Here is a 26,802-nt window from a genome sequence, read left to right as displayed (position 1 = left end):
TTTAATTTCATGATATCTCAAATCCCAGATTCATCGCAGCTCAATCAATCCTTTAGAAACTCTAACTTGTTCTGAGGGTTACGACTTTTTTCAAATTTTGTCGGCCTGTGTTATTCAAGAATATTTCAGCACTCGATAAATTTATTGACTACTTTTTATATACATTTTTATATGACCAGATTTGACACAGACTGACAATTTTTTTATCGTATGATTCAAAAATTTTGCCTTTCTTAGATGCAGTAGTACAATAGAGAAAATGCTCTCTACACTATAAGAGAGAGTTAAGCGCTCCAGCTTTCGATAGTATGCTCTAGCGCTTACCGTCTGTTTTACAGTTAGATTTTTCTTTTCTCATTTACAAATGGATATTTCTTTCTTTACATAACTACATCTAAGCGGCATTTTTTGCAAAGTATATGGATTTTTCCAAATTTTTAAAAAATTTGTTCAATAAAACAAAAATTATCTCTTTACGTTATTCTTTAAGGTTTTAATCTTCTTAAAAATAAATCGAAATTTAATTAAATATATTTAATTCTATTAAAATGAAACTATTTTATAAATAATCTTAAAAATTCTATTAAGGGTTTTCACTTATAAAATAAATGCATAAACAGACAACATCGAATAAAAAGAACTTAAAATGGGTTTTAGAAAAAGATGGACTTTTGTAATTGAAAGTTCTGTTTACTAAAGAACTCGCTCGAATGCCCCAATTTGTAAAAACAAATTATTGTTACAGACGGACAGATGTAGGCAAGATCGTGCAAGAAGATTGAAATGCAAAAAACTCAAAATTCATAAACGATCTTTACTTTCTGGTTAAAACAACTGTCAACGGCTGCTAGTTTCCCAACCATTAGATAAGAGCTGGTAGCGGCAAAGAAATCACTCATTAGCTGTCTGGATTTCATAGTAAGATTACACAAAGAGTTCTCTCCTGAGCTTTATTGCTTTTACACGCTCAAAAACTCAACCGAGTTTAAATACCACACAAAGGCAAAAAGAGAACTAGTTGAAACACTCTATGTTGATGCCTGATCTATGCCGTTACCTGTTCAGTACAATATATGTATATTTAAAAAAGTTTTTTTTTTAAATGAGTTAAATTTTAGCTGAGTCATATTCCTCAAACAAAAGTCCATCTTTAACTAAAGTTGTATTTTGTTTAGTATTTCTTAAAACATGAAAAATGAGAGGAGAGAGAGATTTTTTTGTAGTGGAAGTGAGAGAGTATGAACATACCATTGTATAATTGTTTAAATTTCGTTTATAACGTAAACGATTGCGTACCTTTGGTGCACTAACTTCACGCGTCGAAATGCCCATCTTTTCGTGATGTCTCAGCTGTACCGGATATATAATTTGATAATAATGGCCACCGATACGGCGTACCAATTCTTGATTTTGACGATATTCCTTAAGTAAACGTTCGACTTCACCTAGAAGAAAATAGAAAAATTTTAATTAAACATTTTTAAATATTTTTTTTTTTAACTAAAAACTAATGTTCAATATTATAATATTTAAAATCTGTCCACCATTGGTTCTGTAACTGACATTCGGTTATGACTATACAATAGATTAATTTACCTTTCATGTCATAAACATTTTAGTGAAAACCCTTTTCTATTCTTTTCAAACTTTTTCTTAGTTAAATATAAAATTTGAAATTTTCATGTAGAAAATTGTTTAACTTATTCCCCCGTAAACAGACACTTTAACAAACGTACACATTCATATAAAAAAATTGAGTTCAAATATCTATTTACGAACATGTAAATTTGTAGAGTATGGGGAGGGATAAAACGTATACAAACTTAGACATTGCAGCAGTGGTTCCAAGTTGAGTTGAAATTTGATTTAAATAAGTTCAAATGCAACAGAAAAACGGAAATTAAATTTTCATTTTTATTTTCACACAAAAATGTATTCGAAAAATGCACTCACACACAACTAAGAAAGAATGCCAAATAACAGCATGGAATGAATAAAGGAAATGTGGGTTTGGGAGGCTGTCTATTTCATCAATATTGAATGGTTAATGTAAAGAGTTCGGTTGTACTATTAAGTGTAAAGAATTGAATTGAAAAGTTCAAATGGGGTTGTAACTAAATAATACAGACTTAGCATAGCTCTAAAAAGTATTGCTTTAAATTGTTGTAGTTTTACTTATACTAACCGGTAGATTCAATAGGGGTCAATATTTTTCTTTTAGACAGTTTATTCGGAAAATTAATCATTCATTTCGTCATTATCTAGGTAATATAGGATGAACTCATTGTAGGTAGGTAGGTAGGTAGGTAAAGTAAAATGAAATTCCATCCGTATGACAAAAAAGAGAATAAAAGTCGTATGATTTATATTTTTTGTGTTTACACGATTGGTATAAAACAATAACAAAGTAAGATGGAACAGCTGTTTCACTTTTTTTGTATGTGTTTACATAAAAATACATCCCTGATCTAATGCGACTTGCTTGTTTTTTGAATCATTTCAAAAAATGGAGAGAGCCATACGACTGTCAAATTTTCCATCCGTATTTTCTCTCAATGTGTGATGGTTTCATTACATATTGCGTTTAGACGATCCCATCCGTTCTCTTCTACACAAAATTTTGACAGATCATATTACTTGTGTGCTCGTGTGAAGGGGGCTTAAGTAATCTAGAGTGTGGTCACCTCTGCTATTTTCTTCCCATCTTGTACTTTAAGAAGTAGTTATTTTATACACCACAAGGAAAATATTATAGGATCAATTGTCTTTCCCGGTAAAACATATATTTACACCAAACTGCAGGGTATAAAGTAATAGTACCAGTTGTGCTAGTTGCAATTGTAATTGTAGTAGTGCGATTTAAATGTATTTATAGAAATGTGAGAGGGATCTATACAGACATTGTATGTGTTAACAACACCAATACAAACAAACTAGCATCCAGCAAACAATTTTGCAAAACAATACAGGGGTAAAGAAAACTATTTTTAAAAATATTGGAACAAATTTAACACAAAAAAAATTATAACCCCTTCTACTACTACATAAAGCTAGAGAATTTGTACATTTAAATCTGCCAGAATCCTGAAAAATAGTTGAAATTGTCTATACATGCAAACTATTTAAATAAAAAACTAGCAAATTTACGAAAGTTAGAGTGATTATTTGGTGTATGTAAAAGAATTGTTATATTGCCATATACTAAATAATATTGTTTGCTGCTGCTGACGTTGCTAAAATCCGTTTCCGTTTCCTTTTTTTTTTACCTCCTCCATTTAAGTAGAAAACCGAAAATAAGTCAAACAAAAGCCAAACCAAGCAATTAAGCCACTATGAACAAAAAAGTTTTCTTATGTAAATAAAATTTAATTAATTAAATGTAGAAGAAACGTATTTTTGAGTTTTTTTTTTCTTGTGTTCAGCACTTTATTTTTAAGTCTTTAATAATTTACAAATTACTTTATGTATACACGCGTTTATGTTAAGCGAGCTGTTTTACAAATGCAAAGTAATACAGCAATTAAGGTAGTTAATTAAGAGGTCGCCTAGGAAATCTGTAAAGTGAGAGGGGAACAGAGTAGAGGTGGTTTAAAAGCTTTTTATTATGTACTTTAAACGACCACTTGGGTTAAACGAGGCAGAATGTTTGAGTTAGATTGTGCATGTTAGCTAATTAACTAATACTGAGAATAGTTATTAGCCCATGTATTTGTCAAAAGATTAGTCCAAATACTAGACCACAGACTAGACCATAGACTAGTCGACAAACTACTTCATTAATTAGGCCACATTCTATTCTACGGACCGATCCCCGAGTCAATAAGCTACGCCAGAGAATAGTTAATAGACTTGTTCAAGACTAGTCCCCAAACTAATGCGTAGCCTAGCCCATAGCTTACCAATAAGACTGTAAAATATTTCAGAATGTAGACCGCTCCATAGAATTGTTCAAAGATTACTCTATAGACTAGTTCAGAGACTTGTTCGAAATCTATAGTCTAGTCCATAGACTAATCTATTATCTAGTCCACAGACTAATCTATAGTCTAGTCCATAGGCTAATCTATAGTCTACTCCATAAACTATGGTCTATAGTCTACTACATAGACTATAGTCTACTCCATAGACTATAGTCTAATCCAAAGACCAATCTATAGCCTAGTCCATAGACTAGTCCTTAGTCTAGTCCGTAGCTAATCTATAGTCTAGTCCATAGACTAATCTATAGTCTACTTCATAGACTATAGTCTAGTCCATAGACTAATCTATAGTCTACTTCATAGACTATAGTCTAATCCAAAGACTACTCTGTAGCATAGTCCATAGACTATTTCTTAGTCTTGTCTATAGCTTATCTATAGTCTAGCCCAAGTCTAACACTAGTCTATAGTCTAGTCCATATGCTAGTCTAGTCTATAGTCTCGTCCATAGACTAGTCTGTAGTCTAGTTCAAAGACTAGTCTATGCTCCATAGAATAGTCTAAAGTTCAGTCTATAGACCATAGAGTCTTTAGTCTGGTTCATAGTCTAGCTTATAGTCTATAGTCTGGTTCATAGTCTCGCCCATAGTCTATAGTCTAGTTCATAGACTAGTCTATAATCTAGCTCATGGACTAATATATAGTCTAGGCAATAGACTGGTCTGTATTCTAGTCAATCGAGTACCCAAAAGTCTAGTACATAAGTCTATAGTAAAGTCCAGGAGTCCAATCCATGACTCGTCTGAAGTCTATAGCCTATCCCATAGGCTATTCTTACACTAGTTTATAGTCTAGTCCATAGGCTAGTCTATAGCCTATTCTATAGACTAGTCCATACACTATTCTATAGGAATATTTATATACTAGTCTATAGTCTAAAACCATGACTAAACTATATACTGGCCCTACACTAATAGATTGTCCATAGCACAGCCCATAGCTTAGTCCATAGCCTAGCCAATAGCATAGTCTGTAAAACATTACCTAGATATTATATTTTTCTTAATTTTTATTTTCTTATATCCAATAATTCATAAAACATTTAAAATTTAAATTTATTTTCAAGAAAATGTTTGCTTAAACACTTATACAAAATTCTTACATACTCTTAACTAAACAAATTTATAACATATGCCACAGATACCTTTTTTCCACCCTTTTACGCTGAAAAACCTACTCATACGAAAATAAAAGTGGAAAATAATTTTTCAGGCTATTCATAAATTTTGACAAGAAAAAAAAGGAAGAAAATAAAGCAAATAAACATTTTCATAATAAAATAACTCATAACTAAACGGAAAAATCCGCCACCTAAAAGTATGCCACGGCATATAGTTTTAAGTGAGGTTTTTATATTAGAGCACAGCTGTGATTATTCAAAAGCACATCTTTTTCCACATTTGCAAGTTTTAGAAATATTTGTAATTTTTTTGTGTGTGTGTGTGTTAAACACACACAGATACACAGCATCTTGTCATAACAGTTGAGAAAAATCATTCATCTGTATGATTAATGATGAAATATTTTGTAGGAAATCATTGATGGAAATTCTTATCTTTTAAGATTTCCTTTATTTAATTTTTTTTATATATTTTGTAGCTTTTTTATTAAAGCTAACGACTGAGTGGCTACATATTAGCTGTTTGAGGGTCAGATTTTGGTACATATTATGAAAGAAAGCTACAAATTGGTTGAAATTTTTTCTAGCAAAAGTAAAAATAAAATACCAAATCATTTAATATGTTAAGAAATCTTTATTTAATTGTCTTACGACTGAATACCTTAAGTAAGGTGTAGAAATTTTCACAATTAATAATCATCAAAACTAAATCTAAATGTTAGAAAAAATACTTGAAAAATATTACAATAAGCAAAAAATAGAAATAAGTTGTCCTGTATATTTAGACGAAATATTTTGCAGCTGATGAGTGCTAATAAAAATGTTTATAACCCTTTTTATTTAAGTTGTTTTTATTTTCTTGACGATTTTTCAAAATACTAAAAGACAAGACCAAACATGTCATTTATCATTTCAAATACTTTTTACTTTTATTCGTTTTTTTTTTTGCTTTTGCTTGCATGAGTAGAAAAGTTTAAGAGCTTCTCCAATTTTAGTACCAGAACATTTTTGTTCAAACAATATAAAAAATGAACTTGTATGAGTTTGAAAAATTTCATTTTAAAACCACATTACTTCACGAAACACCTGTATACTTTTAAGTTTTTTTCTTGTAATTTTATTTATTCTAAAGTTGTTTTTTTTAATATACATTTTTTGTATATTTAAGAATTTTGTATTGGGAAAAGTATAAAAATTTGTTTATATCATTACTTATATTTATTGCTTTCCCTTTCTTTATTTAAAAAATCTCAAAAAAAAAAAAAAACATTTAAAAACCAAGGTCCTTTTATATATAAAACAATCTCACTCACTTATTCATTCAAAAAGTTATTTATATTGAATTTTGTTAACTAAGCAAAATTTTTTGATAAAATATATTTTTGTTGTTATTGCAGTTGTTTATGTTAATTAACATATTAAATATTTTATTAGTTTAATTAAGTAAAACCATAAAATTTTTCATATTTTTTATGACCTATTACAAAAATATTTAAATGTTTATAAAATATTTATATTAAACCACTTTTAAGCAGTTCGCCTTTTTAATGGTTTCAGCAATTGACTTGTGTGTGTGTATTTTAAATAAAAATAATAATTAAACGGCAACTAAATTTGTTAAACATTTGAGGAAATTCTGTAATGAAAACCATAATTGTATATATAAAAATAACCAAAAAGGAAAAGACTAAATTGGAGTAGGAGCAAGAGAAATATATCAGAATGATAACTGTTTTTAGGCAATCTAAAAAGTTTTATGATCCCATAATATTTCGTTTACAATATAACTTGATAGTGACCATAAAGTTGAATTGTTCTTTTTTATTGCTTAAAATGAAATAAAACAAACCATTGAAAATAAGGGGAGTTTCATTTAAGATATTTTCTAGTTTTTCAAGCAGTTCAGTCTTTAACGTCAATTATTAACCGATTTTTACAAGGAAGAATATTAACTTAAATTGCCTTAAATAAGAGAAATTTTGTAAGAAGAAATTTTATTTTTTGAAACATTTTAAAATTTTTTTATACAAAGGGATGTTTTATTAAATTTTCTATAAAAATTTTGTTGAAATTTCCCATTAAAAATAGCTTTTTATAAAATTCTAATAGTTAGTTAGTTAGTTAGTTAGTTAGTTAGTTAGTTAGTTAGTTAGTTAGTTAGTTAGTTAGTTAGTTAGTAGTTAGTTAGTTAGTTAGTAGTTAGTTAGTTAGTTAGTTAGTTAGTTAGTTAGTTAGTTAGTTAGTTAGTTAGTTAGTTAGTTAGTTAGTTAGTTAGTTAGTTAGTTAGTTAGTTAGTTAGTAGTTAGTTAGTTAGTTAGTTAGTTAGTTAGTTAGTTTAGTAGTTAGTTAGTTAGTTAGTTAGTTAGTTAGTTAGTTAGTTAGTTAGTTAGTTAGTTAGTTAGTTAGTTAGTTAGTTAGTTAGTTAGTTAGTTAGTTAGTTAGTTAGTTAGTTAGTTAGTTAGTTAGTTAGTTAGTTAGTTAGTTAGTTAGTTAGTTAGTTAGTTAGTTAGTTAGTTAGTTAGTTAGTAGTTAGTTAGTTAGTTAGTTAGTTAGTTAGTTAGTTAGTTAGTTAGTAGTTAGTTAGTTAGTTAGTTAGTTAGTTAGTTAGTTAGTTAGTTAGTTAGTTAGTTAGTTAGTTAGTTAGTTAGTTAGTAGTTAGTTAGTAGTTAGTTAGTTAGTTAGTTAGTTAGTAGTTAGTTAGTTAGTAGTAGTTAGTTAGTTAGTTAGTTAGTTAGTTAGTTAGTTAGTTAGTTAGTTAGTTAGTTAGTTAGTTAGTTAGTTAGTTGTTAGTTAGTTAGTTAGTTAGTTAGTTAGTTAGTTAGTTAGTTAGTTAGTTAGTTAGTTAGTTAGTAGTTAGTTAGTTAGTTAGTTGTTAGTTAGTTAGTTAGTTAGTTAGTTAGTTAGTTAGTTAGTTAGTTAGTTAGTTAGTTAGTTAGTTAGTTAGTTAGTTAGTTAGTTAGTTAGTTAGTTAGTTAGTTAGTAGTTAGTTAGTTAGTTAGTTAGTTAGTTAGTTAGTTAGTTAGTTAGTTAGTTAGTAGTTAGTTAGTTAGTTAGTTAGTTAGTTAGTTAGTTAGTTAGTAGTTAGTTAGTTAGTTAGTTAGTTAGTTAGTTAGTTAGTTAGTTAGTAGTTAGTTAGTTAGTTAGTTAGTTAGTTAGTTAGTTAGTTAGTTAGTTAGTTAGTTAGTTGTTAGTTAGTTAGTTAGTTAGTTAGTTAGTTAGTTAGTTAGTTAGTTAGTTAGTTAGTTAGTTAGTTAGTTAGTTAGTTAGTTAGTTAGTTAGTTAGTTAGTTAGTTTTCTATGACAAGAGAATTTTGCAAACATTTTTATGAAAGAGAATTTTGCAAAAATTTTCTATAAAAAGAGAATTTTGCAAAAATTTTCTATTAAAAAAAGAATTTAGCAAAAATTTTCTATAAAAAGAGAATTTTGCAAAATTTCTATAAAAAGAGAATTTTGCAAAATTTTCTATAAAAAGAGAATTTTGCAAAAATTTTCTATAAAAAGAGAATTTTGCAAAAATTTTCTATAAAAAGAGAATTTTGCAAAAATTTCTATAAAAAAGAGAATTTTGCTAAAATTTTCTATAAAAAGAGAATTTTGCCAAAATTTTCTATAAAAATAAAATTTTCTATAAAAAGAGAATTTTTCGAAAATTTCTATAAAAGGAGAATTCGGTGAAAATTGCAAAAAGATCACCGTGAAAATTTTCCATAAAAAAGAATTTCTTCAAAATTTTTGATAATAAGAGAATTTTTTCAAAATTTTCTATAAAAAAATTATAGAAAGAGGTCATTGTGAAACTTTTTTTTATAAAAAGAGAGTTTTACTAAAATTTTCTTTTAAAACAGTAATTTTTCGAAAAATTGCCCAAAAATTTTAATTATTTAAAAGTTTCTGAAGAGAACTACTTATCTAATAAGCAGTACTATTTCCTAATCCACCAAAAAACAGTCATCATCCTTAATTATTTCAAAATTTTGAAGATTACATGTACTATGCGATATGTACATACATATTTACAATGACATTCTCATTTTATGTTAAAACTGTTTGTGTAAAATGATTACAAAACTACTTTTCATGCAATAATATGTAAAATGAATATATAAAAAAAAATGCTACGTGAGCAGCAAAAACAACAAAAGCAATCCATAACGATGGCAGGCTATAGCAGCTATGACTATGAAATGATGATATAAATTATTGCATACTTTGAGGGAAAAAGTGGTCATTCAATAGATATAAAGTAGTGCTGTAATATTCTACTACTTTTGATTACTCAATACTACTCAATACTTTTCGTTTGGGTACTCAATACTACTCGATACTTTTAACGGTTTTATTTTAAATTAAAAACGAGAAATTTTTCCTTTTTTTTAAGAAAAGTTAAACCAGACATCAATAAATATTTGTAACTTTTTAACTATTATTGCAGTTTTTAAATTATTTTTAGATTGATTTGATATTGCTAAGAGTTGCATTTCTAATAATGATATGATCTGTATTAGTTGTAGAGCTGTATTTTTTCACATCATAGCCGTTAAATTTAAATAAGTTAAGTCCATATACAAGTTTGAAAGTATTGAGTAACTACTTTTTAGTATTGAGTACCCAAAAAATAGGGCAAATACTCGATACTCGATACCCACTACTCAATACTTTAACAGCACTAATATAAAGTACATGTTTTACTCGGTACTTACATGCAAGCACATGCTTATGAGCTGTGTGAAACATGCAGCCAAAAGAAGGAAAACAAAAATTAAATAAAAATAAAAAAATCATTAAATTAAAGAAATAAGAGATGAAAATTGAAATACAATTCCATTAATACAGATTATACAACGAAAACCAACACAGACAAACTTTAAAATATTTCTTTTTTTTTGAAATGAGATGGGCATAAATGTTTGCTGGAAGGATACATGGATATGTATATAATTGTGAACAGTATACATATTGTAGACATAATTAGGAAGGCTATTAAAGTTACAGTAATATGATAGTTTTAATAGCCATAAGGTATTAAACTTAAATGCTGAAATCAACTAATTGTATTAGTTTTAGTAGAATGTTTGTTCTTATAGGTAAAAACTAGAAATTAGTGCATTCATTTTGGGAGCCATACTAGTACTTATATTTAAATGTTAACGTAACTATACATACACAAACAAACATTATTATATGTATAAGAATTATGTTCATTGTAAAGTACTTCATGCTACCGTGGTAGTGGTAAATGCTGGCTTGTATGTAGGTTTTATTACATGTTTATTTTTTGCAAACAGTGTTTTGCCAAAATAAATTTCATTTAAAATTTATTAAAAATTAATAAATTTTAATGCAAATTTTCTATAAATATATTCTCAGTCGATTTTGAAGATTAAATTTGAGGTAACAAGTTTTAACAAGTAAGTATGTATAGTCGGGCATGACCGCGGGACTTTTTATGGGGCTAGGGTTAAATGAGGCCTTATCATTAGGAAAATCGTCAGTATCTCTTAAACTTATATAACACTAAGGTATGACAAGATTTAACATCTTGTCATATTCGGGGGGCAAGGCGAAATATTAGACCGATTTCAACCATTTCCAATAGTCTTCGTCCTTGGGTCAAAAGAAGAGTATGTGTCAAATTATCTTGAAAATTGATACCTGTAGAGTGCGCACAAGGTTTACAAGCGGTAATTTATAAAAATTTATCAAAAATCCCCAAAAATTTGAGAATTAATCGAATATTCACTAAAAAGTGAATATTCACTAAAAGGAGAATTAAAAGATAAATTATAGATTGTTTTCAAAAATGAAAGAATTTGTCTAATATATTCAAAGAGAAGATAATTTATCAAAAACAATAGATTTTAATAAATTACAAGAACTTATTACAAATCTCTTAAGATAGGAAGTTAATCAAAATTTCACTAAAAAAGAGAATTTATCAAAAACTCACTAAATAGAAAGAATTTACAAAAAAGAGAGAATTTATTAAAAATTCTCTAAAAGGAGAGAATTTTTCAAAAATTCTCTAAAAGGAGAGAATTTTTCAAAAATTCTCTAAAAAGAGAGAATTTTTCAAAAATTCTCTAAAAAGAGAGAATTTTTCAAAAATTCTCTAAAAGAGAGAATTTATCAAAAATTCTCTAAAAAGAGAGAATTTATCAAAAATTCTCTAAAAAGAGAGAATTTATCAAAAATTCTCTAAGAAGAGAGAATTTATCAAAAATTCTCTAAGAAGAGAGAATTTATCAAAAATTCTCTAAGAAGAGAGAATTTATCAAAAATTCTCTAAAAAGAGAGGATTTATCAAAAATTCTCTAAAAAGAGAGAATTTATCAAAAATTTTCCAAAAAGAGAGAATTTATCAAAAATTTTCCAAAAAGAGAGAATTTATCAAAAATTCTCTAAAAAGAGAGAATTTATCAAAAATTCTCTAAAAAGAGATAATTTATCAAAAATTCTCTAAAAAGAGAGAATTTATCAAAAATTCTCTAAAAAGAGAGAATTTATCAAAAATTCTCTAAAAAGAGAGAATTTATCAAAAATTCTCTAAAAAGAGAGAATTTATTAAAAATTCTCTAAAAATAGAGAAATTTGCAAAAATTCTCTAAAAAGAGAGAATTTTTCAAAAATTCTCTAAAAAGAGAGAATTTTTCAAAAATTCTCTAAAAAGAGAGAATTTATCAAAAATTTTCTAATAAGAGAGAATTTTTCGAATTACACAAAAAAACTCCGCTTTGTACTTTTATTTTTAGACATCGACTGTTTCTTAATATTATCATTATTTCTTGATGTTGCTATTTTTGTTATTGTTCTTGTTGTCATTGTGATTGTCTACTTGTTTATAATTACTTTATGTAACAACATACAGTCTCTTTCTTTCTTTCATTCATCTATCCGAACATTCATCTTTCCATCCATTTATTCGTTCATTTATTATTGAATTGAAGGACTTTTTGTTCCATGTCGTTCATTATATTGTTGTTCTTTCTACTGATGCTGTTGTTGCTATTGTTGTTGTTGTTGTTATGCTCTTGTGTTGTTGTAATATAAATTAAACAACACTTTGTTATTTAAGATGTAATTTAATTGAATTTAACACGCATTAAAATACAAACAATAATGAAACAACAGTAGCAACAACAACAACTACAACAACATTAACAATACATAAAGAACATTTTATAAAGGTTTCTTTTTACATAAAGAGCTGGTTATACAATATAGACTTGTAGAGACAGACGGACGTATAGATGAACGAACGGGCAGACAAACAACTTGATATTTAAAGATATTTTATAGAACATTGTTTAATAAAGAAGTAAAAGTTTAATATACAATTATTTAAATAAATTTAATGAAACTTTGAGGAAATATAGTTTACATTAAAATTCAAACCAAAAAAAAGAACAAATTCTGTAATAAAAACTTTAATTAAAGATTGTTATTGGTCAAAGAAAGAGAAACCACTCTTGTTGCCATTATTACGAAATTGCATGTCAATATTTAATTAAGATTAGTTAGTTCAACACTCGAGATATATTTATAAAGAAACATGAAAGATTGTGCAACTTAAATTAAATTTACTTTAAGAGATTATAAGTAGTTGCGCCTTTTTATATTTTTCTTAAATACATTATGAGTTTATGGAACTAAAATTTCCCGACAACGAGAAAAATTTAGATAATTAGCAAAATCGTCATATTTGTAAAGAGTAAACTTTGTTCGTGTAATATAGAATTTATAATCGGTTATTGGTACAAAAACTATTTTCTCCCTTTGCGTATCTCCAAAACGAGAAATAGCATTAACCCTCTACCAATATAAAGCCATAATAAAAAAAATAATAATATTCTTATTCATGCTGTTAAATTAATTGAATCAAATATAATTTAGCTGAAGTACAATTTTCGAGAGACAACAAAAGATAGAAAATAGCAAAAAAATCTGAAAACGAAATTAAGAATAAGAACAATTTTCTTATTTATTTTTGTTTGCTTGTTTGATTGTTGCTGTTGTTGTTTGTTGTATCTACCACAATAAGAAGAGAGTAAATATTTAAGTAAATAAGCCTGGCTGGAAATCAAAATTTCCAGCAAACAGTGAAAAGTGGAGGCGTAAGTAGTAAATAATAAGATTGTGTGAAAGTCGAGTAAATCGACCACATGAGGTTTATACTTAAAGATAATTTTACTTTTACTTGTCTGTGTTGTTGTTGCTTTTCAGTTCTTTTTTTTCTTTGTATCTTGTAGCTAAAGTAAATAAATGATTTTGATTAATACTATTTCTTTATTTTTCTTTAATAAGTAGACATTGTTAAGCGCCACTGTGATTAAATATACATATAAAAGTTATAGTTGCCATAGTAAATAGTTCTAGAAAATACAACAAGAGATTGTTGAGATTGTTGGAACAAACAAGCAACCATCATTAAACGGAAATGAATGAATATTTTGCAGGATATTTAACCAAAACAAACAAAACAAAATCAAATTCTAGTTCTTACAAAATATGTACATACATACATATTTATATTTGCCAATGAAGTGAGTATGTTTAGCAAGTGCAATGATGTGTGAGTTAGCGTCTTTCTTTTTTTTGCTGATGGTGGTAGTTATAATTAATTGATATTATGTGATAATTACCTTTAGATAGATTTGTACATTGATAATAATGATGAAATCAACTTAATTTTTTCTTTTTTTTATTATTTTTATTATATTTACTCATGTTAAGTTCAATAATAATGAAAACCCCCCAGAGGATGTTTGGGTATGTAAGCAGTATTAGCAGGGGCAAATTAATTTATTTTATGAAATGCTGGCTAAATAGAAAGTGGCATATTTAATAATGTTTAATTAGAAATGAAGTGTTTATTTTTAAATTATATAAAAAGTAATCATAATAATTAATATGAATTGGCTTATGATTTTGTTAAGCTACTTACAAATTTTCTGCTTTATTTCTTTAAAACCCCATTTATTGGCGCAAAAGTATTGCAATAGGGGTATATAAAAAATATTTTACTCTATTAATTAAAATTATAGGAAAATATGGAAATTGGGCATTCAAATCTAACTCATAAAATTCCTACATTGTTCAGAAATTGTTTTCTTTTTGAATTTATCTTCAGAGATTAGAAAACGTGAACATAAATCATTATTTTTCTAGAACTGAACTAGAACGGAACTAGAACTAAACTGGAACTACAAACTAGAACTGAACTAGAACTGAACTAGAACTGAACTAGAACTGAACTAGAACTGAACTAGAACTGAACTAGAACTGAACTAGAACTGAACTAGAACTGAACTAGAACTGAAACTAGAACTGAACTAGAACTGAACTAGAAACTGAACTAGAACTGAACTAGAAATGAACTAGAACTGAACTAGAACTGAACTAGAACTGAAACTAGAACTGAACTAGAACTGAACTAGAACTGAACTAGAACTGAACTAGAACTGAACTAGAACTGAACTAGAACTGAACTAGAACTGAACTAGAACTGAACTAGAACTGAACTAGAACTGAACTAGAACTGAACTAGAACTGAACTAGAACTGAACTAGAACTGAACTAGAACTGAACTAGAAACTGAACTAGAACTGAACTAGAACTGAACTAGAACTGAACTAGAACTGAACTAGAACTGAACTAGAACTGAACTAGAACTGAACTAGAACTGAACTAGAACTGAACTAGAACTGAACTAGAACTGAACTAGAACTGAACTAGAACTGAACTAGAACTGAACTAGAACTGAACTAGAACTGAACTAGAACTGAACTAGAACTGAACTAGAACTGAACTAGAACTGAACTAGAACTGAACTAGAACTGAACTAGAACTGAACTAGAACTGAACTAGAACTGAACTAGAACTGAACTAGAACTGAACTAGAACTGAACTAGAACTGAACTAGAACTGAACTAGAACTGAACTAGAACTGAACTAGAACTGAACTAGAACTGAACTAGAACTGAACTAGAACTGAACTAGAACTGAACTAGAACTGAACTAGAACTGAACTAGAACTGAACTAGAACTGAACTAGAACTGAACTAGAACTGAACTAGAACTGAACTAGAACTGAACTAGAACTGAACTAGAACTGAACTAGAACTAGAACTGAACTAGAACTGAACTAGAACTGAACTAGAACTGAACTAGAACTGAACTAGAACTGAACTAGAACTGAACTAGAACTGAACTAGAACTGAACTAGAACTGAACTAGAACTGAACTAGAACTGAACTAGAACTGAACTAGAACTGAACTAGAACTGAACTAGAACTGAACTAGAACTGAACTAGAACTGAACTAGAACTGAACTAGAACGAACTAGAACTGAACTAGAACTGAACTAGAACTGACTAGAACTGAACTAGAACTGAACTAGAACTGAACTAGAACTGAACTAGAACTGAACTAGAACTGAACTAGAACTGAACTAGAACTGAACTAGAACTGAACTAGAACTGAACTAGAACTGAACTAAACTGAACTAGAACTGAACTAGAACTGAACTAGAACTGAACTAGAACTGAACTAGAACTGAACTAGAACTGAACTAGAACTGAACTAGAACTGAACTAGAACTGAACTAGAACTGAACTAGAACTGAACTAGAACTGAACTAGAACTGAACTAGAACTGAACTAGAACTGAACTAGAACTGAACTAGAACTGAACTAGAACTGAACTAGAACTGAATTAGAACTGAACTAGAACTGAACTAGAACTGAACTAGAACTGAACTAGAACTGAACTAGAACTGAACTAGAACTGAACTAGAACTGAACTAGAACTGAACTAGAACTGAACTAGAACTGAACTAGAACTGAACTAGAACTGAACTAGAACTGAACTAGAACTGAACTAGAACTGAACTAGAACTGAACTAGAACTGAACTAGAACTGAACTAGAACTGAACTAGAACTGAACTAGAACTGAACTAGAACTGAACTAGAACTGAACTAGAACTGAACTAGAACTGAACTAGAACTGAACTAGAACTGAACTAGAACTGAACTAGAACTGAACTAGAACTGAACTAGAACTGAACTAGAACTGAACTAGAACTGAACTAGAACTGAACTAGAACTGAACTAGAACTGAACTAGAACTGAACTAGAACTGAACTAGAACTGAACTAGAACTGAACTAGAACTGAACTAGAACTGAACTAGAACTGAACTAGAACTGAACTAGAACTGAACTAGAACTGAACTAGAACTGAACTAGAACTGAACTAGAACTGAACTAGAACTGAACTAGAACTGAACTAGAACTGAACTAGAACTGAACTAGAACTGAACTAGAACTGAACTAGAACTGAACTAGAACTGAACTAGAACTGAACTAGAACTGAACTAGAACTGAACTAGAACTGAACTAGAACTGAACTAGAACTGAACTAGAACTGAACTAGAACTGAACTAGAACTGAACTAGAACTGAACTAGAACTGAACTAGAACTGAACTAGAACTGAACTAGAACTGAACTAGAACTGATCTAAAACCATATTAGATTTCAAAAAGTTAAAAAAATTGTGTCCTGTTTTAAATTCTACCACTTATATTTTGCTGTGGTGGTAAAATCAATAACTTTTTGATGAGTCTAAAAATAATACAACTTTAAATAGTTTGCTCGTTCACCTAAAACTGATGGTTTTTTTGCAGTAAATGCAGTGAAATGTAAATTTTACCTAAATACACAGCATAAAAATAATACAAATTTTTATAACTACCGCAACTCAAAATTGAAAAAAAGATTTATTCAGCAACTTTTCATGTTTGTTGTAGTTGCATGTTGCTACGATAAATAAGTAAATTGTACAAAATACTAATAATAAGTGCACCACTATTCAGTCAGAAAACAACTTGTTTAAAAATAATTTTTGTTTTTTACGAGAACTGGGAAAGAATCAATTTGTTAAAGAGAGATAATAAAAACTATATTTTACATGAACAAGTTGTTGCACAAAAAAAAAAAAAACTATATTGAAACTTAAAACTAAGGTTTTGTATAATAAAATTATGGTAGATTAATTATGTATTTAAATTAAATATTTTTGTAAAGCGAAGTTTGTTAAAGAGTTATGTTATACATATAAATTGTCAAATGTAATAAAATCATAAACATTTAAAAAAATGTTTATGATTAAAAGCTTAATTTGATTTAGTTTAGATTAGTACTTAAAAATATTTAAAATTCCTTTTTAAACTTTAAATCTCCCTTTTATAACCTCGCCTACCTAAACCATAAACATTTAAAGACCTTCAATCATAAAAATAAAACATTTTTGCTTAAATGGCATATTTTCAATTAAGAACCTAGAAGACATTCTCTTCGTTTTATGACTCAAACACCAGTTGAAAAATGTCATAAAAAAACTAAAGCTTTCGCGAGAGTAAGAATATTGAAATAAATATTCGCTAACAAATCCTTTACTATCACATTTCATAACATTTAAATATAATTATAGTGAAATTGTTGCAAGAAAGCATTTTATTTAATAGCAACAACAACATTGAATCGCAAAGAAAATGGCAAATTAAAAAATTTATTATTACATAAGTAAGTAATTTTGAAAATTTCAGACAATGAAATAAAATGATCATTATTCAAACATAAAATCGTTGCTATGCGAAAAAGAAGAGATAAAATATTGTTATGAAGAAAAGCTAAAAGGAAATGAAAGAACAAAAATCTAATCATAAAACTTTTTACCCTTATTACACAAATAAAAAGTAAATTACCGTAGAATATTTATTATGAAAAAACTGAAACAGTCAGCATTTCAAATAAATATTTATATGTTTGCGAAAACAGGTGTCGTAACTTAAAATAACACTTGAAAAAAAAGACTTAAAACTCCAACTTGTATTTGTAATATATACAAAATTTACAGTAAAACTTTATTTTGTGCAAAATAAATATGGAAATGTATTTATACTTATTTAAGTTGTACTCAAAATAAACAGATTGTAGCATGAAGTCAATCCTCCAATGATTTCCCTACCAAACTCAGGTTGTGGAATGCAATGAGGAGTATAATGAGAGCCAAATATAAACGATGTAATAAAACAACAATTTGGTAAAGTTTGAAAATTTCTGCATATCAAAGATGGAAAACTAAATCAAAATTTAAAAGCCATTTCTACTTAAAAGATATACAAATATAAACTTACTTTAACTTCCCTTTCCTGTTGCATCATCACACATACAAAAACTCATTTTTAAGCCAACTTACACAACGAACATCAACTAAGCACATACATAATATAATATAATTCTCTTTATGCTATCTCTCACATCCCAAACATACAGGTGAACTCAGTGTGTGGGTGTGGAAAATCTGCTAACAATAACAGTAAAACCATTTTTTCGCTTATTGTTTTTGTTTTAATTTTGCAATGATCCTGCTGACAAAACTGACATTAAACGCATATTAGTAAGTGTGAGTTTTGTTTTTCTATTTTTAATTTTGTTGTTTTTTTCTGTTGGTAGAATTATTTCATGACTATTATGTTATGCTATGTATATGTATGTGGGTCTTTACATGAAGGGAGTAGTTAGTGTAAATATTATTTGAAGAACTTTGTAACAATAATACAGTGTAAAATATATATGTATATTTTTTGTGCATTTGAATAACTTATTCTGTAAATACTAAATTAAACTTAACTTTGGGGTTTAAAAAATTTTCATGGTAATGTTGTAAATTGACAAATAACTATTAGTTTTTAAAAAATTTTGGAATGTGAAAAATCCGCTGATCCATGCCCATCCGTCAAGGAAGAAACCTATCGAGTTAGCCAGTCAGTTAGTTAGTTAGTTAGTTAGTTAGTTAGTTAGTTAGTTAGTTAGTTAGTTAGTTAGTTAGTTAGTTAGTTAGTTAGTTAGGTAGTTAGATAGTTAGTTAGTTAGTTAGTTAGTTAGTTAGTTAGTTAGTTAGTTAGTTAGTTAGTTAGTTAGTTAGTTAGTTAGTTAGTTAGTTAGTTAGTTAGTTAGTTAGTTAGTTAGTTAGTTAGTTAGTAGTTAGTTAGTTAGTTAGTTAGTTAGTTAGTTAGTTAGTTAGTTAGTTAGTTAGTTAGTTAGTTAGTTAGTTAGTTAGTTAGTTAGTTAGTTAGTTAGTTAGTTAGTTAGTTAGTTAGTTAGTTAGTTAGTTAGTTAGTTAGTTAGTTAGTTAGTTAGTTAGTTAGTTAGTTAGTTAGTTAGTTAGTTAGTTAGTTAGTTAGTTAGTTAGTTAGTTAGTTAGTTAGTTAGTTAGTTAGTTAGTTAGTTAGTTAGTTAGTTAGTTAGTTAGTTAGTTAGTTAGTTAGTTAGTTTGAAAAGAGTATTTATATACATCAAATCCGAAGAAGGGGGAATCGAACCCACCACCTTCGGTCTACCAGACTTGAACACTAACCTACCGGAGGTCACTTTAAATAATACAGAAACAGAAGTATTTGAAATGATACGAAGTACATTACTCATTTTATGGCAATTTAAATTATTTAAATTTGTATACACAATAATTATATAAGTTGTCATAATTACATTCTTCGAAGAACAAAAACTCAACTTTCAACTTTATGTTTAGAAAAAAAAAAAAAAAAAAACACAGAAATAAGTATTTTTTTCAAACTACTTGAAAACATATTCTCTTCTGAGTATTTTTCCCCACATGTCTGTAAACAATATAATTTTTAATTACATTCTGAAGAGTTTGCTAAATAAATGAAAATATTTAAATGCAAAACAAATTTCTTTTGACAAAAGCAGAGAAAAAAATTAAATAACTGATAAAGTAGATAAATATAAAAAACAGTATCTGGCAAAAGTTTTTTTTAGTAGAAGTAGAAAATTTTTTAGAAGGTTTTGTCCGACCTTTGGATACTTTACGCCCCAAATTTGAAGTTATTAGAAAAATTGAGGGCAGAGATAAACAGATGAATGGACGGACGTTAGATGGTGTTTGTTTGCGTATTTCAAACATCAGGGTAAACACATATTACCCCACATTAGAGTAGGGTATTAAAATACTCAAAGCACTTAAAACAATGTAAAATATATACAAAAGTGACTTTAAAGTGTTTAAAAAAGGTATTTTATGTCTAATGCAAACATTATTTATGTATAAATTTAAAAAATACATATAAACATATATTATTGCAAAAAATGTAATAAACATAAAAAATAGACTACATACATACATTTTAAAATTTACATGTGTAACCCAGCAGTATCAAAGAGAGTCAATATAGCCCTTTTCCTGTTTTCTTACTGTCTTCAAGCGTTTAAACCTACAGCATATAGTCAATTTAGTGGTTTCAAGGAATTTCTAACATTTTTTGAAATGTTATTTAGCTTTCAACTTTGATGACACATAATCAGATAAAACCAAACTGTTCAATGTCGGGTAATATCTTTAATTCGAGACAAGCATCTCTACTTATATAGATACAAATAAAATATACCTATTAAACCAACAATAACAAGAGTGCCAACAATAAATTTTAACAAAATTTAGTCAAAGTACATAAATATTTACGAACCTTAAATATGAGAAACTTGAACACATGTTGCATACACAACATACAATTTCACAAAGTAAATAGTATTATTTATTATCAACTTTAATATGACTTATGGGTATAATTTTTTATATTACTTTGCTAAACAAAGGAAAATTCTATTGTTAAAAAAAGCAAATAGAAAAAATTAAAATAACAAAGACATATTGATGGATGACTTCAATATTTACATACATATTTCTAAGGAATACCAAAACAGAAACTTTTACAAAAAAAAAAAAAAAAAAATATGATAATCTTAAAACTATGCATAAACGATGTAGTTTATGACACACAATATAGATAAATTTAAGTGAAAAGTAATTGAAGAAAAAACTGCTGTTGCTGTTTTTTTTTCCTAAGAATGTCATCAATAAAATGTTTTTCGATAAAAAAAAAACAAGTATACAAAACAGATGTACAATTTATTTGGGAAATTATATACAGAAAGTGCTTTTAGATTAAAATATTAGCTAGAAAAAATGCTAAATTAGAGTTTGATGTATTACACAACTAGTAATTCGAATAAGTGTCATAAAAAAAGAAAACATGTTGAATAAAAAACAAAAAATACTGTCATGTTATTTTATTTCAAATAACATACGAAATATATTAATCATACGCCTAAGGTAATGCACTCAGTATATGTACTTAATTAATTATCACTCATACGTACCGCAGTTTTTATAAATACTTTGAATTATAGAGTTTACGGACTCTATAGTCTATATAGAGCTTTTAGTTTGTGAACTATAGAGTCTATAGTATGTGTACTATAGACCCTATAGATTGTGAGCCTAAAGTTTGTGGACTCTAGAGCCTACAGTCCATAGTTTCAGACTGTAGAGTACATAGTTTAGTATCTATAAGTGTATATAGTGCTATAGATTCTAAGGTTTGTGAAATATAGAGCCAATAGCTTAGATTAATCAGAATATAGATCCTGTAGTCTATGGAATATAAAATCTTTAGTCTGGGAACTGTGTAGTCATTATTTCGTAGTCTTTAGTCCGTGAACAGCGGAACCAAAGAGTCTATAGTATGTGCATTTAAACCCTACAGATTATGACTTATAGAGTCTACAGTTTGTAGACTCTAGAGTCTATATTATAGTGATAGTCCTGTACTACAGAGTCTATAGTTTTGGACTATAGATTCTATAGTTTTGGACTATAGATTCTATAGTTTTGGACTATATTGTAGTTATAGTTTTTACCCTGTAGTCCAAATTTTGACTATTTTAAGGTTTGTACAATATAGAGCCTATAGTCTGTGGACTATAAAATCTTTAATGTGGCGTTTGTAAAGTCCTTATTCCTTAGTCTACAGCCCACGAACAACATATTGTTTAGTCGGTGACATTAGACAATATAGTTTATATACAATGGACTATAGAGTCTATAGTATGTGAATTATAGACACTAAAGATTGTGAATTACAGAGTCTATTATAGTTTGTGAACTATAGAGTCTATAGTGGGTAATATAGAGTTTAAAGTATTAGTATCCATAAAATTTTGATTCTGGGAACTATTAATCTGGACGTTCAATTATTATTCGAATAAAAGTAACAGAAACCCTCAAATATGATATTTAAAAACTACTTTAAAGTATAACAAAAAATTCCCCATTTGATACTGAAAGGGTGACCAAAACAATCACACGCAGTTACACAATTATTTGTAACCACAAAATAGAGAATAGTAAAAGAAATAAAAAACCATAAACTACATGTCATGAGTAATCAAACATCATAGTAGTTGACATCAAAAAAAGGAACCTAAACAACAAACTAAAGTAGTAAAACTATTCGCTTGTCACATTCAAGACGAATATGATGACAATTCTCAGACTAGTGTTGACTTTTAGATGAATTGTATGTGAGTCTGTAAGCGAACAAGAATATATGTATTTTAAAGTTTATTTTATATTTGTCAAAACATATTTGTGATAAATGTATAATTTATATATTTTTTTACTTTTTATAAAAAAAAACTATAAATAAAATAATGCATTTTTTTACCAGCTTGTGTATGAAAGACATTTTTTTTTTGTGATATGAAGAGAGCAAAAGTTTATACAAAAACACAAACTTTCAGCACCATAAACCACTAAACTGTAAAATAACTAAAGGATATACAACATACATACATATGTATGTATGCACATAAGCTTGTATTTGTTTATGTATTTATAAGTATCTCAAAGTAAACATGAGTGTATGTACAAAATGTTAATGTACACATGTATGTTTATTATTACTTTTATTGTAGTAATTCTTGTTGTTGCTCTTAAAAGGTATACAAATAAAAAGCTCAACTTAATGTCAGAAACAGAAGAAGAAATGATGAGCTTAAAAATAAAGTCAGTATGAAAGAAAAATGACTTAACAAAATGTTATTGAAATTATGCACATGTGTGTAAGCATGTGTATGTGGATGCAACATCTGCTACTATACTTCCCAGAGATGTATGTTTGTGTGTGTTTCTTATTTCTTTTTTTGTGCATACATATTTACTTATTATACCGAAGTTTAACAAGGTTTTATTTCATTTCTTACAGTGGTTGTAAAAGAGATTTGAGGGTACACGAGTTAAGAAGGATACATATTATTTGTCGATATCCCTATTGAAAAGAAGTGATGTTGTGTTCTACATAATATTAAAGTAATAGTTCGGCTATACTTTAGTTTTAACTTTTTACAAAATTCTCAGTAACACATACATATTTAATGCCTTGTGTTACCATTGCATACCACAGTGCAATAACATTTAAATGAGTATGTATGACAAAGACATTCATTCGTTCATTTATTTACATATTGTAAAATATGTATAGAAAGTGCAGAGTTGTGTGTAAATATATGTATAATAAAATGTTTACTTTCAAATAACACACATGACATAGTATAAATATTAACAAACATAAAATAATTTTGTATATTTTTGCTGAAATCATCATTTTGTTTTACTTTTTTCCTTCATCATGAGTTTGAACATGCATGATTATTGTGACATTATATATGATTATCATGTTTTATGCATTGTTGTTAACTCATGAAGCATTCACTTACTTTAGAAAAATATATATATATAACTACAGCAACCATTACATTATATGTTTCATTTCCCATAAGAATTAAAAAGTTCACTGCCGTTATTTTTATATTTTCCTATATAAGTATGTATGTATGTGTATTTTTTATTAATATGTTGCTTTGCCTGGCTGCGTAAATTCAGGTAAGTATATTTTTGTTTTTGAAAACAGAAAATGTTTTCACACATATTTACAAGTAATAAGTAGTTGAAATTGTAAAGCTGATTCTATGCTTTTACATTACAACAACTACCTTGGAAACACGGCAACAGACAGACAGAAAGATTTTACTCCGATAAAAAGTTATGATAATTTTTGTAACTTAAAGGTGAAACTATTATCTTCCACTACATATAGGAAAGTACTATGGCATGTGGTAAATGTAACCCAGTGAACATTTTGGGAAACCTGAAATGCTGTTAGTATTAGGTAACTGGCCCTAAAGTCTAAACTATTTTGCAGTCTAAATGAAACTGGGCGAGAATTTAGACGTGATAATAGTCCCGAATATTGTCGAGACTAGCTACTAGAAAATTATCAAGACTATAGCGTAAACAATTTTCGAGACTATAAGCTAGACTAAAGACTAGTCTATAGACTAGACTAGACTATAGACTAGACTATAGACTAGACTATAACTATAGACTAGACTATAGACTAGACTATAGACTAGACTATAGACTAGACTATAGACTAGACTATAGACTAGACTATAGACTAGACTATAGACTAGACTATAGACTAGACTATAGACTAGACTATAGACTAGACTATAGACTAGACTATAGACTAGACTATAGACTAGACTATAGACTAGACTATAGACTAGACTATAGACTAGACTATAGACTAGACTATAGACTAGACTATAGACTAGACTATAGACTAGACTATAGACTAGACTATAGACTAGACTATAGACTAGACTATAGACTAGACTATAGACTAGACTATAGACTAGACTATAGACTAGACTATAGACTAGACTATAGACTAGACTATAGACTAGACTATAGACTAGACTATAGACTAGACTATAGACTAGACTATAGACTAGACTATAGACTAGACTATAGACTAGACTATAGACTAGACTATAGACTAGACTATAGACTAGACTATAGACTAGACTATAGACTAGACTATAGACTAGACTATAGACTAGACTATAGACTAGACTATAGACTAGACTATAGACTAGACTATAGACTAGACTATAGACTAGACTATAGACTAGACTATAGACTAGACTATAGACTAGACTATAGACTAGACTATAGACTAGACTATAGACTAGACTATAGACTAGACTATAGACTAGACTATAGACTAGACTACTATAGACTAGACTATAGACTAGACTATAGACTAGACTATAGACTAGACTATAGACTAGACTATAGACTAGACTATAGACTAGACTATAGACTAGACTATAGACTAGACTATAGACTAGACTATAGACTAGACTATAGACTAGACTATAGACTAGACTATAGACTAGACTATAGACTAGACTATAGACTAGACTATAGACTAGACTATAGACTAGACTATAGACTAGACTATAGACTAGACTATAGACTAGACTATAGACTAGACTATAGACTAGACTATAGACTAGACTATAGACTAGACTATAGACTAGACTATAGACTAGACTATAGACTAGACTATAGACTAGACTATAGACTAGACTATAGACTAGACTATAGACTAGACTATAGACTAGACTATAGACTAGACTATAGACTATAGACTATAGACTAGACTATAGACTAGACTATAGACTAGACTATAGACTAGACTATAGACTAGACTATAGACTAGACTATAGACTAGACTATAGACTAGACTATAGACTAGACTATAGACTAGACTATAGACTAGACTATAGACTAGACTATAGACTAGACTATAGACTAGACTATAGACTAGACTATAGACTAGACTATAGACTAGACTATAGACTAGACTATAGACTAGACTATAGACTAGACTATAGACTAGACTATAGACTAGACTATAGACTAACTATAGACTAGACTATAGACTAGACTATAGACTAGACTATAGACTAGACTATAGACTAGACTATAGACTAGACTATAGACTAGACTATAGACTAGACTATAGACTAGACTATAGACTAGACTATAGACTAGACTATAGACTAGACTATAGACTAGACTATAGACTAGACTATAGACTAGACTATAGACTAGACTATAGACTAGACTATAGACTAGACTATAGACTAGACTATAGACTAGACTATAGACTAGACTATAGACTAGACTATAGACTAGACTATAGACTAGACTATAGACTAGACTATAGACTAGACTATAGACTAGACTATAGACTAGACTATAGACTAGACTATAGACTAGACTATAGACTAGACTATAGACTAGACTAGACTAGACTATAGACTAGACTATAGACTAGACTATAGACTAGACTATAGACTAGACTATAGACTAGACTATAGACTAGACTATAGACTAGACTATAGACTAGACTATAGACTAGACTATAGACTAGACTATAGACTAGACTATAGACTAGACTATAGACTAGACTAGACTAGACTATAGACTAGACTATAGACTAGACTATAGACTAGACTATAGACTAGACTATAGACTAGACTATAGACTAGACTATAGACTAGACTATAGACTAGACTATAGACTAGACTATAGACTAGACTATAGACTAGACTATAGACTAGACTATAGACTAGACTATAGACTAGACTATAGACTAGACTATAGACTAGACTATAGACTAGACTATAGACTAGACTATAGACTAGACTATAGACTAGACTATAGACTAGACTATAGACTAGACTATAGACTAGACTATAGACTAGACTATAGACTAGACTATAGACTAGACTATAGACTAGACTATAGACTAGACTATAGACTAGACTATAGACTAGACTATAGACTAGACTATAGACTAGACTATAGACTAGACTATAGACTAGACTATAGACTAGACTATAGACTAGACTATAGACTAGACTA

The 26,802-nt window shown here is 28.4% G+C and overlaps 1 protein-coding gene across 12 annotated transcripts in view; it reads right to left on the bottom strand.

The window, feature by feature from the left end:
• The window catches only part of LOC119602889 (disintegrin and metalloproteinase domain-containing protein 9), a 333,169-nt gene that overhangs the window by 181,990 nt on the left and 124,377 nt on the right, over positions 1-26,802 (bottom strand). For 9 of the 12 annotated variants that reach the window (XR_005231379.1, XR_005231380.1, XM_037954681.1 and 6 more), the window contains exon 4: positions 1,249-1,445. Coding sequence is in view for 10 of the 12 variants with exons in the window: in XM_037954681.1 (XP_037810609.1) it covers positions 1,249-1,445 (197 nt within the window). In the remaining 2 variants the exon portion in view is untranslated. The remainder of the gene's footprint in view (positions 1-1,248; positions 1,446-26,802) is intronic. The other 3 variants (XM_037954676.1, XM_037954675.1, XM_037954683.1) reach the window with 1 other exon arrangement.

Source organism: Lucilia sericata, unplaced genomic scaffold (assembly GCF_015586225.1).
Source record: "Lucilia sericata isolate MDLA Ls3-8-SP2 unplaced genomic scaffold, ASM1558622v1 Contig000260F_arrow, whole genome shotgun sequence".
In the NCBI taxonomy this organism is placed as follows: Eukaryota; Metazoa; Arthropoda; class Insecta; order Diptera; family Calliphoridae; genus Lucilia; species Lucilia sericata.
This window is presented reverse-complemented; position numbering and strand designations above follow the sequence as displayed.